Raw genomic sequence first — 21,396 nt, forward strand, 5'->3', positions numbered from 1 at the left:
CAAGGAGATCTAAAGAACTTCATCATTTTCCCTCCCCTTTCAGCATGACCATTAGAAAAAACACTAAAAACAATGTTACTAAATAGCAGCAGTGGGACAGTTATTACTGGATTCAAACAGTTTAGATAGGATACAGAGGATCTACAGCAATGACTTAGAGTTCAAGAGCTGCTGTTCCTTTCCCTGGAGTTCAAAGGAAACAAGGAATCAGTCTTTGAAGAGATATCCGGCTGTCCCTCTACGTAAACCCTGACACAGGAAAAGTCAAATGATTTGACTGAACGAAGGATGCTAAGCCTTACATCTACCAAATCAGAAGTTAGGCTCAAGGATAGAATACTATTTCAAAATTGTTGATTATTTTTCAGAAATCTAAATCTCAGTATTTTAATCCCTGTGGGCCCAGCTGGAAACTAAAACACGGAAATGAAATCAAAGATGGACATCTAGAAGAGGAAAAAGGTTAGGTCCCTGGTTTGTGCAATTAAGGTGGCGCCCAGATATGGGATGAGTCTTTAAAATCCAGATCTAGAAGTGACAGTCACCGTTTTGATTAAAGGAACTTGCAAACATATAGATCAAGTAGGCAGACAACAGCCAAGCATCTATCATAGAGGACAGCGATATTCATTGATTCAGGGAAGAAACTACTACTTGATCACTCAAGAAACATAACAACTTTACTAAATGCTCAAAAATTCCTCCCACCTGAACAGCCTCAAATAGCAATACGAAGGAAAAAAAAAAAAAATTCAACCACAGTAGGACTGCAGGTCCTCCTTTAATTACAGGTCTCTGCAAAGAGACCTGTAGTAACATCTCCTGTCATTTTTATAAGCATTCAAATGAAAGAAGAGCTTAGTGATTATCTTTTAAAAAGCAGTGCAGGGAAAGGAGAGAGGGGAGAAGAAAGAAGCCTTGTACAAATTTGCTAGCAAATATACAGGAAGATGCACATTCGTAAGTTTAATTGAGGACTCTAAAGAATTGAATGCAGCTGTGCATAAAGCAACTGCAAAACTGAAGAGACACTACTGGACTTCTTCAACGCAAGAATTTCTGATTGCTTAATATTCCTTCAAGAAATTTAAAATTTTAATAGACCCACAGAGGCTTAAAAATGCATTGGAGAAACACAAATCTTAAATTTTATGACAACCTTGGAGGACAAGCTGTTCTTACATAGATCCACTAAGTGGTTACAAGAGAGACATTTTGAGAACTACTTAAAAATTATATTTCCCCTCACTTCCTGAAGTGGAAAATTCACTATTACCTCTGCAAACATCTTCTGTTTTTAAAACCTGAGTAATAGTTTCTAGTAGTCTACTGGGACTACAAAGCAACTGTGAGGCAACCTGCATTTCTATAGAAAATTATCTCGCATTAAGATGTGGCAGTTAAATACAGTAAGCAAGTTGTTAAGTGTTTCTCTGTAAAGCTAAAACTTGTATCAAACAACATTTTTCATTTTTCTAAGGGACTTAAAAGTATATACACTATTTAGTTTTTTTGAATTTTACTTGCTGGGTTCATGCCTTGCCCACTTGAACAAATAACTTGGCTGTTATTTGTGCAAAACTTTGTAGAAATTTAAGTTATTCTTCTCAAATATATAGATAAATTCAGCTGGATAGAACTTAAGTGCCAAAAAAGAAACAGGACAGAAGATATCCAAAGAAATTAGAAACATGACAGAAAAACACCTAAGGTTCCTTTTGAAAAATACAAGTTATGACATCACTGAGTGTTTCTGTGCACTGAAGTACTTAGACTGACAGCAACAACCACATAAGATACATCTAAGTTCTGTTCCAAGATCCTTGAAGTACCTTCCCATTATTTCATACTTCTACTGTCTATGCTACAGAAGAATCCACTTCCTTCTAATAAAGAAAAAGCAATACCCTCACATCATAGTTCTCTGCAACTTACTTTAATACACAAAATTACTGGAGCTATCCCAAATGCCATCCATTCACACAGTAGTGAAGTGTGCAGGGAAGTAATGATAATTATGGTAATCACATTAGATACCACAGGAGAGAATGTAAAAAAAAAACTATTCAAAATGGATAATTTATTTTAAAAAAATAAATGGAGACACAAACAGCCTACATTCACTTAAATTATACTGAGTATTCCACTTAACCAGGTTAAAAAAAATTATTATACAGTCAGTAAATGGGTATTTTTCAACTATCAAGCAGGTTTAACACCTTTTAATTTGAAACAGGAACTGGACAATGAAAAAGAACTTAAGATTTCTAAGAAATGAAGATTCTAGATATGTCCATGCATTCGGAGACACCTTTATAAACCAGGTAGAAGAAACCAGAAGTCTAGTGTTTTCTACAGATAAGCTAAAAAAAGTAGAAGCCTAGTTTTACTTCTCAGTTTCACCCTATTTAATCCACCACATTCATATAATCATATGTCATAATACCATCACATTCATAAATGTGAGCAAATGAGCAGCTCTGCTTCATTCCTATTTTCACTCAGAGCCCCCAGTAATGCACATACAGATAATTCATTATACATTCAGCTTTGCCTCTTACATGTTCTGCTTCTGAACATCCCAAGCAGACCCAGACCCTTCCCTCCTCCCACAACTACATGGCAGTTATTTCCTTTTCCATGCTGTCTATATAGAAAGTACGATTTGGGAGGAGGAAAAGACAGACAACTGGCTTCTCAGTCATCCTGTTATAGAAAGTGCACAGTCAGAAGTGTGGAAAGCCTGTGTGGTTGGAGTATGTCTAGTACGGACAGAAACCGGGTACAAATCAACAAAAATGCTGACAGTTCAGTTTTCCAAACAACATTTTGCCAGAAGTTTATAGATTGAGCAAATTTAGGTCAAAACCAGCAAAAGGCAACTCCATATTGCTTTAAAATCTGTTTAAAATCAGAATAAGGAAAAATATTTTTTTTCTTCCTTCTAAACCTCTTTTCTTAACCCTTCTAAATTTAAATCAAAAGCTTACCAGAATCAATTCAACTGGCAGTAAGGTCACCTTCAGTCTAAATTTTGGAAAAACTACAAATTACTTTAGAAAAATATTTTTCTAAGGCTTATACAGGCAGAGGTACAAGTACCATACATAAGGATGTTTCAGTCTCATTAAGGGATAGCTGGCCTTTTATACCACCTGCAGAGAGAGACAGGATTTCATACAAAGGAGATCACACATCTTCAGTTAGATCTCTTCTACCATGAGACTGTGATCCCTTTAAACAGAGACAGAATAACAGTACCAATATAGACAGAAATCAAGCATTAAAACAGATTTGTCTTAACTTAACCTGAATGTATGTTTCCTGACGTTTACATTTTTCTATGAAACTTTACACTTCTATCAGCATTAAATAATTTTATAATAAATAAATCATTAAAAATTGGATTTCTTAAGTTATGTAATTTTCATATCTGTATTTTATTGGTTACTTACTGTGTCTGCAGAAAAAGCAATGTTTCTAAAACTAGAAGCAATTAAAGATTCGCAGGCTAGATGTACGTTTATACAGTTATATGCATAGAACTTTACAAATCAAGTATTGAAATGTTTGGGAATATCTGGTTTTTATCACATTACTTGGTTTTCCAGTCTTCTTACTGCCTCCAAATTTTTTCTTTGTAAGACAGATTTGTTTTTAAAGTTAGGTCTTCTTTCTAAATTTAAGACATAGGGATTTCAAAATTTATTTGAAACAGGCAAATACTCTGGAGTTACTTAATGGAAGACAATAAACACTTGATTCTTTTTTTTTTAAGTTTTCTGAAGTGTTCATGAGTGTTACTTGGGAATGGATAGTCGAGGTGAGTTGTTTAATTTTATATTAACAAAAACTAAACAAAAACTATGGCATAAGGCAGTATACTTTGCTATTTGTAATATGCTAAGTAAACTTCTACTGAAATAAGCACAAAGTAAGAATTTTTATCGTATCATAAGCTTCAGTATTAACCCTTTTTTTCCTAACCCCCACGAAAACTGAAATTTAAGTGGAAGGGTTGCTGCTAATGTTCGCATTCCACTTTTTTTTTCTAAAATGGCTCATTGGGTTTTAAGCAGTATCTTCACATGCACACCACATGCTCAAAATGAATTCAAAACTGAAAGCTTCTGCAAAGACAAACACAAAAAAACAGGCTGAAAGAAAGAATTTTTAAATACACACAGTACAAGTAAAAAAAAGCTCAAGACAAATTGATATAAAAATCAGTATTTATGTAAAAAAATAATGCATTGCATATTGTAAAAAATCAGTCAATAACAGTATTCACCTTCACACAGATTTCTAAATTTTCAGACTTCAAAAGGTTACATAGCAAGGAAAGGAGACCGTAAGTACATGCAAGGCCCACTGCTTCCTAGCTTCCATCCCAGAAATTTACACCCTGAGCCAGCAGGGAGATTAGGAGCAGAATATAAACTCTGCTTACAATGGAGTGTGTTTTTCTGCTGCTAAAGCATTCATCCAGCTCACATGGATCTGGGAGTCAGAGCCAGCCTGCTTTTAACAAAGAAAGAGCCACAAAAATTAAGCTTCTAAAATTGGGTTGGGATGAAGGTGCAAGTCAGTGAGTGGATCCTCCATGTTCAATACACAGGAACTTTCCTGAAATCCAAAAACTCACTTTATGAAGACTTCATCTCAGTTAGACAGGTTATCCAAGTTCAAATATACTTTACAAATACATTTCATACCATGCAAGTTTAAATAATATTTTACTATAATACCAGAACTCAGCCTTTTTCTTCATCTTTTTCTCTGAAAAAAGTTTGTATTACATAAACAGATTTTTTTTTCCACTAAGGTAACTAAAGAAAGTTTAATTCTCTACCTGTTGTAAATCACTATCACCCTACTGACAGTAATGCATTCACGTAGTTGAGGATCTGCCCCAAAACTACTTTAAAGCCACGTTATTAAAAACATATGGTAACAGGATATATTCTCTAAGAAACTCATCTAATATAGAGTCTGATGAAGCATCAGAACTCTTATACAGCTCTTCACGTTTAGGTACTAAATACTTTATAATAATCATTAGGTAATAATTCTTAGGAAGGGAACATAACAGCAACAGCTTTCCACTGTTTGTTTTTTTCTACTTCCAAAATGCCCTATAAAGCTGCAAAACTTGAGTTTCCCAAAAAATCGTAATTGTAGTGTGCAGTTGACATCTAAGATAAGCAAAACAAGATTGTCAAAACAGTACTTCAATATTTAAGAGATGAACATATAAAGGCACATACAGATTGTCAATGATTATATCACATTTCTTTGAAAACAGAGTATTTTCTGCACTTGTAAACAACTTTGTTTACATAAAGGCTCACACCTTCAAAGTGAGATTAGTGCTGCTGACTCAGTTATTGCTACATTCACAGTTTTACAGAATTTTAGACAACATATGAGGTACACTCCCAAATAAAGCCATCTTCATTTCTTCCTTGTTCATTTCATCATTAGATAACTGAATTATATAGACTAAAACTACGGACCACAGAAGCCAGTAACACCCAAATCATTGGATCCAAGATAAATGTTAGCAGTGATTAAAGTTCAAAACAGAAAAAAAATCACCTTTGCATAAAAAAGTTCCTCTTCTTCATTACATGAGTATTTTCTTCATTTTTATGTATGCTAGTAAACTTTTATCTGGGTACATTAAGAGCTAATTCAAGCCATATTAGAATTTTTGCACCTTTTGACAAGTATGTTGATTCAGTCTCTTGATTTAACAGCTTGGAGTAAAAATCACCTTCCCTTTGATCCTCTGGCATACAAGTCTCTTATGCTTTTTGTTAGCTGCTTTATGAACACTTTGTATACTCTTCCACAGTATGTATGCATGGTTTTCCTTAATTCCAGTTCCAGGGGCTGCAACAGGGAACGAACTAGATCACCTCTAAAGGAATACTGTAAAAAGGTTAAGAAAAGGAGATTTAAGGTCAATATGGAAGTGTGTCATCATTCAGAATTACTAAAGCGTTTTATAAAAATGCCTCTGAACATAGTATTTGCTTTCTATAGGTTTATTAAATGTTTACTTTTGGGGGGGAGGGCTGTTGTTTTTACTTGTTTTTTAAATGGTTTTATTAAAGAACTCAGAGCTTCTGAATACAATATTAGAAAAACACTTCTAAATTACAGAAATATTCTCTAACACTTTCAATAACCTTAACAAGCATGACTTTTTTTTTTTAAAATAAACAATGAACACATCCAGACAGGCAAGGAAGTAATTTAAAATTACCTTATTAAATTGAAAATTTACAGATCTAAAATGATTTCTGCTTGTTTATTGAACAGTGACTTTCTTGAATGACATATAACTTTTAAGGAATACAATTCTTACCAAATTACAATGAAGCAACAGTATGAAAAGTGGTACTACTGAAGTTTTATTAAACTGAATGATGGTCAAACACATACTATGTTTAACATGGACATGAAATAAAGAAGTCATTAATGCAACTGTGCAATATTTTTTATAAACAAATGATAAGCTAAAACAGCATTTCAAAGTAACATTATTTTGTTCATCTTATTACCACTGAATCAGCAGTGTTTTACATACTTTCTCTGACATCTTCATAAACCAAATGGGATCATAAATAAAAAGAAATAATTTTTTCTTCGGTTTTTGACAATGCTCAAAGGAAACAAAGAAATCGTATTTTTATGGAAACACATTCACTTTCCCTGCAATGTATTCTCAGACCCCCAAAAGTACTTTTCTTCATTTTTATATCCATATGACAACATGTAATAAAGTACCATTAAAATATACTATTGATTTTGGAAGGTTATACACACACAATAGCCTGCTACATTAAAATGTGCATCAGTGCTAAATTTTACAGCTCTTCAGTGAGTATACTGATGTAGTGATAAATAGTTTATTAGATGACTTATTTGCAGAATGAAAAGTCACTGTGCTTAGTACTTAAAGGAACAGCAACATGTTAATACACCAAATTTCTAGAAAAGGTCAAAACAGTGTAAAAAAAAATTTTCTACAATCCAAATCTAGCTACAATTACATGTTAAAATGTTGCAGTAAACACACACAAGCCTTGGGAAGAAGCAGAAGGTTTTTTCTGCATTTTAGAATCTCCAGAAAAATGAAGCGTTCTGGTGATCTCCAAATGCTCACAGAAACCATTTACTAGATGTATTTATTAAAGGAATAAGAATAAAGCCTTTTAAATAAAGATTGACAACTATAGGCAATATTTTAGAATCCTAACCTAGACATCATCTATACAATGTTTCAAAAGATGCTTGTCACAAAAGGAATACACTGGAATTGTATCCAAGCAGTAAATGAAAAATTGGTGAAATACTTAATATTACTTAAAAAATAAAAAAAACTACTTTGTAACACAAAACCTCCAAAATACATGCAGCACTGTAGATAAAAATACAATAATACAAAATAACTTTGCACAAGTACAATGCTGAAAACACTTACATTTCTTATTGCTTCATAGACAGCCCTAAAAGTTGGTTGTTTATCATCATGGTAAACACCTCTGTTTCCATGAAGAATAAATATACCTTCTTCTTCAGCTTCCTTACAATTGCTTCCATAGATGCAGTGGTCAGGCCGATAATTCCATTGGCAAGGAAAAACATAAAGACTTTCTGTGCAGAAAAAATGAAACTCTGGATTAAGTATCAAAATTGTTTCAAGAAATACATTAATCTTCTCACGGCTGCTTTATAAATTTCAGTATAGTTGTTTTGAAACCTAACAGCTAATTACACTCTAGCAAGCTCTAACACTGCCTCTCAAAGTAAAACACTTTCAGAAAACAAAAGTAATGAAAAGTCCATCGAATAACTTCATTGAAAAGCCTGCTAAAAGAGTATTTTCTTGGAATTTTGAACATCATAGAAAACAATCAACTTTGTCATGTTAGAATCAATGTGGACTTACCTGGATTGTGAAAAAACATAATGTTCAATAGATCCTGATCACCCCATGTTATGTTCAACTTGTACTTCTTCAGCAGTGGCATAAGAATTTCTGCCCACTGTAACCTGACTGGTGTCATATCATTCTATTAAACAAAACAAAGCAAAACAACACACATTCAGGATAATTATACCTATAAAGGAAGAAATGCCTTATGGAATCGCAGCAATTTGCTTTTCAAAGTCACAAATGTCAAAAGTATAGATGATTTCTTCCTTTTAAACAAATCAGCACATGTAAGGAAAATAGTTATGGACACTTCCAATATTGTTTATTTGTCAATTATTATCTTATGATAAAGAAAATTATACGCAGCTCCTACTTCTATTTAACTGTGACATTAAATTTTTATCTTCAAGATTTCTCTCAAACATCTTAAACCAAGAGTTCTAAGAAATAACAAGGGGTTTTTTTAATACACCAGAAGGATCTAGCACAAAAACTGCATTTAAGTGATGCATGCAAGTAGATGGGCACAATTTAAATATCTACACCTCATGCAAGTTCTCTGTCTTTATCACAGAGGTTTTAAAGTTACCTTCAAAAATTTCAAAACAGATCAATATAAAATTAATTATTAAATACTTCCAAACACATACAGCTAAAAAATATTGGCTACAAAGCAGTGTACAAAATTACGGAAATCCGTCAAAGGTTTTAAAAAGAATTTTCATTAACTAATTTTTTTAGTTACTGAACTTGAACTTCCACAACAAAGGCACAAGTTTTCACCAGCAAAAGGCAGTAAGACTCTAAACCAACAGCTATTACTTCTCAAATTCTTGATTTAGCAAAATCACCTCAAAGGAGAAGGAATTCTTCTAAAGGTTTGGCTGAGGACGTGCTACTTGGGAGTAAGCTGGCCTACACTGAACTCCATGTTACCAAAGGGGTTACCATCTGCAGTATAACAGGTTACATATTCTAGAGCTAATTTCTTATCTTTACACCACATTTAAGCTCTACTAGAACAGAAAAGGAACAAGGCTGCTCACTCCGTACCTTCTACTTGAGCTAGGAGAGTGAGGATGGAATAACACTAAGTCCCAAAGAGAGAAAATTCCTGAACAAGGACAGGACTGAATCCTTGACTCTTTTTAATCAAGTTGCCAAAAATAAAAAATTAAATTGGAACTCAAGTATGGTTTGGAATCTGTATGCAGAAACACCATGTTAAAAAACAGAAGAGATTACCAGGAGCAAAATATTCAGTTTTAGAATTATAGTATCAAAGACTTTCTGCTCGAAGCTTTCCACTGACAAACTAGAAAGTGCAAAAATAATGCAGTTCAGTTTTTAGTCTTTCCTCAAATCATTTCAGCTATCAAATCTGAAGGGCTTTCAGAATTGAAGACTAAAAAAAGAAATACTATCAGATTTCAGACAAGAATTAATACAAAAAAGATCTATAGCTTATATTATATAAGAAGCCAAACGGAATATTGCAGTCCCTTCTGTCCTAAAAAATTTATGACTATGATTGCTTGCAAGTATTCGATGAAAGCAGGCATAAGAAATGCACAAGAGAATTCTTCTCTAGCAAGAATTATCATTAGGCTCAGTGCAATGTGATTAAACAGAAGAAAACACAGGCTTAACACCAAGCTAAAACCTTCCAAAAAGCAAATCCATCAGACTAAATCACAGTGGATAAAGATTACGCCCTCACCTGAACTTTGTCATCCACAGAATATTGACCTAAGGTTTAAACATAAGACTCAGCACTACGAATTAAAAACAGAATTAAATTAGCTCACTGATACCAGGATAATCATTATAAGAATATACAGTAGTAAATAAAGTTTTGGAGCAACCCATAGAAATACTTTAAATTGTTAAAGTAATTATTTCTTATAATTTTCATTTAACTTGTGTAGTTTTAATAGCAGTGAAATCCAGAGTATATCCCAAGAAGATGTAAAGCAGGTAACAGCGTATAGCACACTGCCAGACATCTAGAAGCAATACTACTTGACAAATAACGCTATCAGAGTTAAGTATTGGAAACTGTAATATTTCAATAACCTTTGCATAAATAAAAATAATTATATATTAATTTATTAATACTGATGTATAAATGAAACCAGTGTAGGAAACACAGAGCAAGAGAGACTATTTGAATAGTTATACAACCTCCTTCTTTAAAATTCTACTGTAACTTGTAGTGAGGTCAAACAGTGTGAGAAGTAGAATGTTCAAGTTAAATCAAAATTTATGAAAGAATTGCTTTTCAAAAGTTACTCAAGTAAGTACAAGAAAAAGTAACTCTGTGATAAGTAAAGGATTTCCAGAATATAAACCTCATCTCCAGTATTCAACAAGTTGCAAAGAAGGTTAAAGAGGTTGAAGAATAAAATCCACAATGGTAGTGGGCATTTCTGTGATGCCATCAAGTTGATACAGATGGCATTATGAAACCTCAAAATTCCAGGTTTTTTTGAGTGGAAGAAAATGTGTAAGAACAAAATATACATAAGGACAATAAGACATTCTCCTAAATGTTTTTATGGTTTAGATGCTGTGCTTTAATTAGTTTGGTTATTACTGATTTCTGTCCCAGAAGACTTCTGCCTGGCCAAGGCAGAAGTCAGACTTGTATGAGCTGTCACATTTAGCTTGTAGCAACCTAGTATTACCTCTCTTAAATCTAGTAGGAAAATATAAAGCTGAGGAAAAATACTCAAATCATACAGCAATATCTAAAGAAACTGCAGCTGTGTACCACAAACAGTTGACCAATTTAAATTTCCTTAACGCCAAATGAGAGCAAGCCCTCCTCCTTCTGGTTACATGACTCTCCTGTTTTTGCATTAACAGAGTAGTGCTAACACTTACTAGATGTTTCTGTGTGCTGATTTACTTCACTAACCCTACAGAAGGATTTCTTTTTTCTACTGTTACCAAATTTAATTGAATCATAGAAGGGACCAAACACCAGAGGCTAGGACAAAGTAAATAAGAAAGGCAGGGAAAAGAGCTGGTAAGAGATGGGAACCTTCCTTTTTGAAGCAATTAGCTTTTGCACAGGCTGACCATATTTCTTGGAACTATAGCCTTAAGCAATACTGAATGGTAAAAAAACAAAGCATATAATGGCTTAGGTCACAGAAACTCTCTGAACTTTGATCTTTTTTGGTCTAAAGCATACCCATGAACCTCTGGTTTGCACACACTACCTGAAGTTATTTTGTTTGGGGCCTGTTTGATTTTCTAGTAGCTCATTCCTTTCCATGACTGCCCACGTCTCAGGCATCACAACAACTGAGTTTCTTAATAAATTTGATAAAAGTCATTGTTCTCTATTCACAAAGCCTCACTGGTCTAGGACTTTTGTTAAAACACCATATCTGCAGTATTTGCTACATCTCTTCGCGTTTAAAAGTTTTTTATATTCACATACATGTAGATAAAGTCACCTACTATTACTTCTTTCATCTCCTAAATACTGTTGCATGTTTTACATTCCCATTTTCTAATTGCTGCTTAGCAAAGCCAACAGGCAGGCACTATCAATCAGAAGCTTCATTACCAGTTCTAGTCTTATGTCCAGTTACGTACTAATGACCATATATATGTTATTGAATAACATATATATGCATGCATATGTATCTGTTCATATGTATACACATGTATGCATATATATGTATATATGCACAGAGTCTCAAAATGCACACGACAGGTAAAACAGGACCAGCAGTGACAACTTCCATTAGGTACCATAAATAGCCAAATAGCTAGAATGCTTGTCTGAAATTAACAGACCTGACAGTCCTGAGAACGTTGAGGCTTGAATAAATACAAGGATAAAAGACTTAATCCTGGATCAATACATGGAACTACAGGTTTTCTGCTACCCAGGTGAGCACTGTAACCATTGGCTAAAGTCTCCACTTCTTTTTATTTATTCATCTTCTAGTTCCTCCTGACTCTTACAAATCAATGTGACAACAGAAGAAAGATGCTTAAAGGCCTCAAGCAGCTCAGCCTGTAATTTTGGGCAGAAGAAACTACAATAGACAAAGAACATACAGTTTTAAATCCATCATATTGGAGCAATACCCTGATTCAAAACTTCCACTGCTTAGACAAGTGCTCTTAGCCATTAGACAGTCATACAAAAAGGTCTACAGGCAGCTTTTAAGAGACACAAAAATTCCCAGAATTTATATACTCCTTGATGAATTTGTTGATTCTCCTGAATGAATATATGAACAAATTCAGACCTTCCTATAAGATAATGAAGCATTTTCTAGTTCTACTGTATTTGACTGCAATAGTTAATGGGACACGACATGGGACAGTACCTGTAAGGTCCAACAGCATCTGCAGTGTTGCTGGCAAGGGGCATTAGGATAGTCTCCAGCCCTGAATTTGGTTTACCTCTGCTCTGAAGTTTTCAGACTAGTAGCTCCTTTGCCATCAGCAACAAGGGAAGCCATACACTCTCTCAGGCCTACCATGTATAGTCTCAACTACACTAAATCCTTTTCCAAGTTTTGCTGTGAGGTTTGCAATTTTTCACACTGACCAATCATCCTTTTAAGATATTCAAGGAACCTGAAGACGAAAAAGTTTCTGCAAGTCTCCATGAACAGCAGTTTCATAACAGAGCTTGTGCATCTTAGGGCTCTGTGATGCTCCTCAAGCTTGTGGGATCACACTCTAGGTACTAGGGGAGCATAAATTAAATGGTTCCCCTGCTGAGTGCTCGCTAAGCCAAGATGTCAGTAATCAATATTGTATATGAGAAACTCACTTCCTGCTTAGTCACTAGCCAGGCTGCACTATCTAGCTATGATATGAGAGGAGAACAATGAAGCACTATCATTCCTAAGTTTGAGGTAACCTAGAAGCTCTCTGATTAGACATCCTCAAACTGTTCTGACTGGGATGAGCATGCTACCACAAGCCTGATACTACAGGACACCTCTCCAGCGTGTCCAGTAGGTGGAAGGACTAAGTCAGCAGCATGGGTTAGAAATCATGAGGTAGTCTCCAGTCAGAAACAATTCTGAGACTTCCAGTACCAAAAAGTGTCCACTGCAAAGTATGTTGGCCACTGGCAACAAGGTCTAGCACAGAGTCTTAGCAAGCCAGTAACACTGGAGAAAACATCTATCTCTACAAATTTAACCTTGAACAAATAACAAACATTACACTTGCCAGAAACATACCAAGACAGAGGCAAAACACCTAGATGCTCAGAATTTGTTATACAAGGGCCTCAGAGGGTATCCAAAGAGGGCATTTCAAAATGCTTCAGCTGAAACAGAAAATCCATGTATGTCAAAACATCATGTATCCAAACATTCTATCTGTGTTTATTGCTCAAGATAATCAGACTAAGACTCCAGTAAAGATGTACAGGATGATGAAAGCAGGGGGGAAAAAAGGTGTAGGAATGGAATAAAAAAGAAGAATTTAATGAAAGAAGTTCTCATCAACCATGTTAAAAGTTGCACACAAAAAAAACATCCCACACCCAGGTATACAGAACAGACTGTCTTTTTTGTTTCTTTTTTGCTTCTTACTATCAAGCAAAAGTGAAAGAATATTTATTTATGTGCACCACTAGTCTCAAATGTTTGAGGAATAGCCACAGTGTGCACACAAGCATTCCTGGACAAGTATGCAAGTTCACAAGACATGTGAAAGCAAGGGCCAGAAGTATATATGCAAACACCAAAGGGGAAGTCTAAGTTTGAAATGACAGTAAAGCCCTGGGAAGGATGCCAAAGCATGATGACTAATCATTAAGGGCAGAAAATGCTATATTCCTAACATTTAAAATTACTAAAGTGGAGCAGGGGAATGGGTTGATTACATGTTTTATTTTTGTTAGCTGAAGCCATCAAAAAGGGCTTCGAGTCATGTGCTTTGCTATTGGGAAGCTTTGCTCTGTTTCTGCTTCCCTTTCTCAAGTGCCTTTTTGTAATTCTGAGTATATAGTATACTTGCACAGCACTGGGTAGCTCACTCCAGTCTCAGTTGCTTTCCCTTAACTGTATGAATGCTAAGCCTGCAATTCATCAAGCAGACTTGCTTAGTACAGTACATACCGAACAATCTGAGAAAGAGCATTAAGATGAATGTTTTCACGACAATTTAAGACTTTTTTTCATTCTGATTCCCCATGTTATGACACACAATCTTCCTCACTGCAGAAAGAAGTCCAGTGGCCCACTTAGCCAGAAACTGTGTATCATGTTAGGTATACTGAAGTTTGCCAGCAGGATCACGAGAAAAGCGTATGGATTTGTTCCTTGCCTTACAGTTGAGGCATTATAAATCACAGATACTCACTCCCATAATGAACAGTGATTATTAAAGAAATAACTTCCTCCAAGGCTGGTTTTGGTTTAGCAATCTGACATGTTTCCTTGCATAATAGATATACAACATGGCAACAACAGGAATATGTAGCAGATATTTTCCGGACCTGGAAAATACTCTAGCCCTCTAGTACCAAGGGAAAGCAGTAATATTCCATTTTGAATTTCAAAATATTCATGAATGATTTCACCTACTTAATTCTGTATATATGGACTTATATTTTAAGAAACCACCAGCTTTAGATGTTAAAGAGAAAGGACTTTATATTGTCCTCCAGAAAACTGCAGTTAATTTGAAAGACAATTTCAGCATCCTACATAATCTGTATACTTTTGAAAATTTTAACTCTGCTTTTAATAAAAATGCATAAAGTTTCCAACAAACTGATAACCTAAGTTGTACTGAGAAGCCCAACCAGAATTCTGGCACAGTATGAATAAAAGACCAATCTTATCTCAGAGTTTACCACACTAAAAATAATTCACTACACAGAAATGCATTGTTAGAGGTTAAGATACACAGTTTTCAGTCCCATATTTTTCTTGTTATACTTTTCAATATTTTCATTTCTCCAGATCCTATAATCAGGAAAACAAACAAACAACAAAGTAGACAATGCAAGATTCCACTGATATACACAGAGGAGTTTTCTTCTTGGGGAAACTACAACTATGTACTGTAGCTACTACAACTTTCTACTTAGCTACAACTGATAATTCATTCTCCATTTTTCTTAAGTGCTCTGTATCTCCATAACAAAAATACGTAGCAAGAATGTTAAGATGAAAGCTAAATTTTTCTTAAATTGGAAATGTAGGAGAAGTAGTGACTACTGCAAGTTTATATTGCTCCTCTTATAGGTGCACTTTCCAATAGTTTCTGACTGCATGATTATTTTTCCCTAATCAAAACAGAGAAGTACTTTTTCCCCTACCATAATCACATAGCCCTGCTTTTGTACTTGTGTTTCAAGTATGTAAGAAAAAACTTCCCACCTGTGAAGCAATGACCATTGCTGCTGCTGCATGCACCGCTTTAGAAAGTACTTTCATGATCAACCTACTTCTCTACAAAAACCTATGACCTCAAAGTAAATCAAAAGATACTTAAGGTGATAATAACCTGGTTACAATGTAAAAGATCAAAATTTGGAAACTGTACAGTTAAAATAACTTACTAAATGTTTTAGCACCACCTCCTGGTCATACTACTACACACATTTTTAAAGTTAGTTTACAGTATACATTAACTGTTTTCTGGGATCTCTACAGTGAAGAAAAAATACCAGAACATCTACTGACAGGTGTAATTTACCGCAGACTGGAACGAGTCACAGGATCTCTGAGAACTAACTAAAATTAAAACAAACAGGCACACTTAAAATTCAGGAATTCCAAGTCTTAGAATGAACGTCATTTAAAAAACACAAGTTAGATACCATTTTAAACACAGCGTATTTTTAGAGCATTATTCTGATTACAAGAAAAATATTTTGAAAAATACTGTCCCACATGAATTTGAAACAGGATTAGAATTAAAAGATATAAAACCACAGAAAATGCAACAAAAGCAACATACGTACCTTGAAATACTTTCTTCTGATACGTGTCATATTCATTAACATGACTCCAGAATTTATTCCAGTTACTCCATAATAGGGATGTCTAGCAAAGCGATTATACCACCCAATACGAGGCTCTTCATGTTCCGGTGCCATTGCAGCAATTTGTGTGGAGTTAAACTTTCCCAGAAAAGACCAAATATCATCAACAGGTCTCAAAAACAGGATGTCAGTATCAACATACAGTAGTGAATCCACATTTTTGAGGATTAACTGTGAGGGAAAGAAATTTAAAACCAAACTTACAAGTTTTATTGAGATTCACTTCATAAAACAGAAGTTGCTGTAATTACCCAATAAAGTTTAAATACGTTTTTGTCATGTGCAAATACATTTACTTTAGACTGACAGTTTCCAGTCCATAAATTTGTCATCATTCCTTCTTCTCTCATTTTGAGAATTTTTGTAGAGTGAAGCAGAGGTTTTATATAGAATAGTAATGCAGAGGCACGCAGTCTACATTTTATACCCTGGGCCTCCTCAGGAGTAGGTTGAAGGCCAGGTGAAACATTACTCCTATCTTCCTCCTGTTCCCTTGCTTTCCTATGCATCTAATCAAACAAGGGGGAGGTGTAAGGGAGCCCCAGAAGAGACAGTATTTGGGAGACAGCTGCCACTGCTACAATTCGCCTAGCCTGAAGTATGATTTCTGAAGTGTCTTACATGAACAAACAAAAGGCTGCACAAAACACTCTGGTAACAATAGTCTTGCTTCAATTTCTTTCTGGTAACAATTTCTTGCTTCATTATCTCTAACACTTCTCAGACTCACACATGCAGGAAACTTTACCTCTGAGAGGATGGGGGGGGTGTGTGTATATATATATATATATATATATATATATACACACATATATATATATACACATATATATATATACACATATATATATATACACACACACACACACCCCCCTCGCCTTTCTGAGGATACTGTGCCATAATGCAGCAAGTGAGAAAAGGACTTTTTTTCCATAGTGTATTAGTGCCACAGAAGAAGGTTAAATTCAGAGGGTTTTTTAGGATGTCATAAAACTAACTTTTAGGAGTAGTAGTAGTTCTTAATTTGAAACTAAATAAACAGAAATTAGATTAACAAGGACAGCTTGATTCTTCATAAACAGACTTCTGTATTGTCCTATTACAGAATAACTTACTGGCAAGAATAGCCTTTGTGAAGCACATGGTTTAAACAATTTCTTCCATTCTGCTGCACTCTCGGTTGGAAACGTTATTGGATATAATGTGTAATTAACTTTTCCTTCATAGGGGAAGTCATCAAGCTATGGGAAAAGAAGAGATCACAAAGATTACTTCAGTTCAATTCTATTACATAAAAGAAATCAATCCCCCATTCAAATTGATAATTGAACACAACTTCAACACCTCTCCTCCATAACAGAAATATTTACTGAACTACAAGAATCTGTCAACTACTTGAACATAAAGTGGCACCTGTGGGCCACTAAGAAGAAAACACATCATATCAGCTCACATACAAAAGTAAGAGCAATTAAAATAAGTTAGTATTTACAAAAAGTAAATACATCCAATAAAACTTTTCCACCTCAACTAGTTTCCACAGGAGAAATACCAAATGAAGTCTTTCTCAATTTAAAATAACCTTACCCAACTTTTGCCACAGTTGCTGTTTTTACGACATTAGTGTATATATATTAGTATGTATAACATACTAATGTCATAGTTAGTATGACATTTTAAGCACAAAGATAGCAAAACCCTTCACAGTTGCATACTAGTCAGGTTCTAATACTGCTACTCTAGTCATAATGTTATATTAATTAACTGGAATTTACTAAAATGAAACATAACCATATCTACCATTTTCAAAGACTAATGTTTCACTTTGTTTAGACAATGTAAGGCTGACTCATACTGTAAGCACAGCGACAAAAAAGGACAGTTCTCTATTTCCTCTTGTAAAACCAACTTTAAACAAACTCACACAAAATAACTGGTTTGTGTTCAGAACATCAGGTTTGCATTTAACAGATTCAAGGTGACAAATCAGGAAGTTTTGGTCTGTGTCTATGAAATGCTTTGGTATCAACAACTGGCACTTTTTTTTCCAGGAAAAATGAAAAATCCCTATCCAACATTATTAAAGACTTGCCTTTGCATTTCTGCCACTATGTCCAACAACTACTACCCAAGAAGCAGAGAAATTGCTATATATTACTCAAATTGTACTACAAATTGATTATATAAATTATTTGGGTACTTACTATGTCTCTGAAACTCTCATGCAATTGGTCCTCAGCAAAAATATGAAACTGGAGAGGTTTGATGCTGAAAATAATGGCTGATCTCAACATAGTAACAGTCTCCTCCAGTCTTTCACCACAGGCAACCACTGCTAGATGCATTTTCTCAGATGGATGTGTTTTCATATAGTCATATCTGATACAAAAATATTTTTTCATTTGACATTATTTCTAGAACAGGCTTAAAAGAAAGGCTCTACTATTTACTGCAGCATGTAATTTAACAAAATATCCTTTATCATATTTAAACCAGCAAACAATAACTCAAACAGAACATGCAAACTACAGCATTACATCTCATATGTAGGCTTATGTTTAATCTGAACTATTCTCATATTCACTCCCACCATCCAGCCTATGAGGGAAAAACAAGGTATGGAAGATCTATACAGAAACCAAACAAACATTTATTTTCTTAGTAATCTTACTATCTATTACTAGCAAGGAATTCCATCAAAATAGCTATGTTAAAAGAAAGATTACGTGAAGTTATATCGAAATGTGAAAAAAGGCTGACAGCACATTAGGTCGATGCATGATCCCATTTTCTCCTCTTCCCCTGGACTCAGCACAGAGATAGGTAAACATGATAAATACAGCAGAGTTAAATTCAACAACAAAAGTGAGATAACCCCTACTTTTAAGAAGTTCTGTTAAGAACAATTTTGAGCGATCTAGGCATTTTGTCCATTTTCTGCTCCAGTGTTATGCTTCAGGGCTTCTCCTAAGCACTGACAAAATGCAAAAAGCTTTCTCCTCTCCTTCCATCTTGCAGGAGTACAACTTGGTTTGGAAGGGGGTTGGGGAACTAACAGCTCAAATGGCCTTGTGGGATGTCCTGGTGCTCCCAGTGGTTCTGGAAAATCCCTCAGGTACACTGACCACATGGCACTGTCCATGTCTGCAGAGCTAAACCACTGCAAGGTGTGGGGATTGGGAATTCTTTTCTGCCTGAAGATAGCTGTCCAGCAGTTATGGTAAGAAGTGCCTGGTATGTATTACACAGCGTACACTTAAAAGTTATTTCACTATTTCAATAAAATAGGCTAAAATTATCATTGGGTAAATACCATTAGCTTGGTGGCAAACACAGTGGACATACTAAACCTAAAACCACATTCTCCTGGATTTCATATATTTAATTAGTCATAAAACCTTTCAAAGTTTTTAAACATATGTCAACTCAAAGCCAATCTTCAAAACAATATTCTGCACTTGAGCTATTTGCACGGACTATGGGAAGAGAGGGGCTAACAGAATTAAGAGTCTCTGAAGGTTTAAATTACAAGTTTAATTCCAAGTTATGCAGATAAAACAAATTCTGAAGTTACAAAAGACTTTCCAAACTAGTCACTGTAGAGAAATGCTTGGCAAACATACCATCCATTCTTAGAAACTTGCCAAAGAGAGAGACACTTCAAAACAGAAATGAACAGATGTGATTCTTAGCACATAACCTCCACCCAATTTATATAAGTAAAACATTTAGATGCATACAAGTTTTCTTTTAAATTGACAAAAGATACTATGCAAAATTGCTCTTCCATGCCTTAAAGAAAAAAGGCAACACACATTAATTTGAGTTCCATGAGGCAAAACATAACAAGAGATACCACTGTAAAACTGCTGAAGTTTAATGCCATAAATAATGGTTGCATTTAAAAAACATTCTGAGTTTTGGCAGAGTTTAATGTCCTGGAACTAAAGAACTCCAGCATCCCAGGGATTTAAGACAGAATTTTGGTTAGGACATGCCGACATTCTTAAGTCAAGGTCTGGGGCATTATTAAAAATCACATGAATAGAAGACCTCATAGTAGGATTCAGATCCAAAATAGGATACCTAAGTGAAGATGCTAACATAAGAGATTGTGTCCAAAGTCTCATCTCCGTCTCCAATGGAGATCTGGTGAGCAGGATATGGAGTGTAGACAGCAATTCATCTTATTTCAAAGTAAATACCATGGGCTTGAGACAATTTTTTAACATGGGTATAGTGCCATTTAATAAGCTCTAGAATATCCCACCTGATCTCCAGATGCCAGTCCAAAAGGACTGGGTGTCTCAAAGATCATGTTGTATTGACTAGTTCTTAGGAGCCATCTAGGATACCCAAGTGTTTCTCAACACCACCCATTTATTTCTCAGCAACTTAATGGCTAGTCACCTGGATCATTCTCTAAGCTCTTTCAATTTTAATGACCACTTAAGACCTACTCGACATAGACACCTATATGCAGATGTCTATATTCAGATGATTTGATCCACAGACAAACCTTTTTTAAGTGTTGCAGCAAAACCTGAAAAATTAGTTCAGGTTAGCAGGAGGGAAAAAAAATAGATTCTTTAAATGCAACCAAGGCATGGCCATTCAGACCTTTATACATAAAGCTAATTTAAACATTACACCATGTAGTCAGTAGCTAGTGTAAAAAACACAAAGCAAGCTGAATGTGATGAGGGTAGCTGAAACCCACAAACAAGTACACTGCTGCAGTCTGAACAAGCTGCAAGCAGCAGATTAGCCTCGTCACTAATCCACTGAAAAGGGAATTACAATAATTAAGCCCTGAAACCATGAAAGCCTACAGTGATATTGCAAGGTCATGTGATAAGGGCACAACCTACACAAACTGCATAGCTGAAAGCCAAGTTCCTGAACCACATGTAACACCTGGCTTTCCATGAACAAGGTACGATGAAAAAAGCAAGTTGCCAAAGCAACTCTCAAATACATTGAGATTCAAAGACTGTATTTTATTATTTCTACATGTAATGACATCTGCAAATAAAAGAACATATCAAGTCACACAACAAAAACCAGACTGATCATATTATAATGCTTTTACAGTCACTTCGTTCACACAGTCTCTGTTCTATGAGTTTCTTAACTTCATGAGTTCAATTTTTTAAATCTGTGCTTAAAAATAGTTTTCTGAAAAGGCAAAAAAAAATTTAGAAAAACCTAATAACAACTGAATTTCAGCTTGCACAATATGGGGAACAGCTGGACTCAGATCTGTAAGTCAACAAAAAAAGCTTTATCCCTGAAGCAGATGGTGCAAGAAGCCATTGCAAAGAACAGGCCATCATTCCTTCTGGGGACTATCCACTAAGAAGGGGGATGAGACTATTAGGTGTCAGAGACATATTATGGC

General features: G+C 34.9%; 1 protein-coding gene across 2 annotated transcripts in view; it reads right to left on the bottom strand.

Moving 5' to 3' along the window:
• Window positions 1-5,772: 5,772 nt before the first annotated feature.
• The window catches only part of GXYLT1 (glucoside xylosyltransferase 1), a gene marked incomplete at its 3' end in the record, with an annotated part of 33,259 nt that continues 17,635 nt past the window's right edge, over window positions 5,773-21,396 (bottom strand). For both annotated transcript variants that reach the window (XM_082013880.1, XM_082013879.1), the window contains exons 3-8: window positions 18,200-18,374; window positions 17,111-17,236; window positions 15,915-16,166; window positions 7,961-8,084; window positions 7,493-7,665; window positions 5,773-5,934 (exon numbers count right to left, since the gene is read on the bottom strand). In XM_082013880.1, the coding sequence (XP_081870006.1) occupies window positions 5,773-5,934; window positions 7,493-7,665; window positions 7,961-8,084; window positions 15,915-16,166; window positions 17,111-17,236; window positions 18,200-18,374 (1,012 nt within the window). The remainder of the gene's footprint in view (window positions 5,935-7,492; window positions 7,666-7,960; window positions 8,085-15,914; window positions 16,167-17,110; window positions 17,237-18,199; window positions 18,375-21,396) is intronic.

This window comes from Phaethon aethereus (assembly GCF_964289735.1).
Source record: "Phaethon aethereus genome assembly, chromosome: 1".
NCBI lineage: Eukaryota > Metazoa > Chordata > Aves > Phaethontiformes > Phaethontidae > Phaethon > Phaethon aethereus.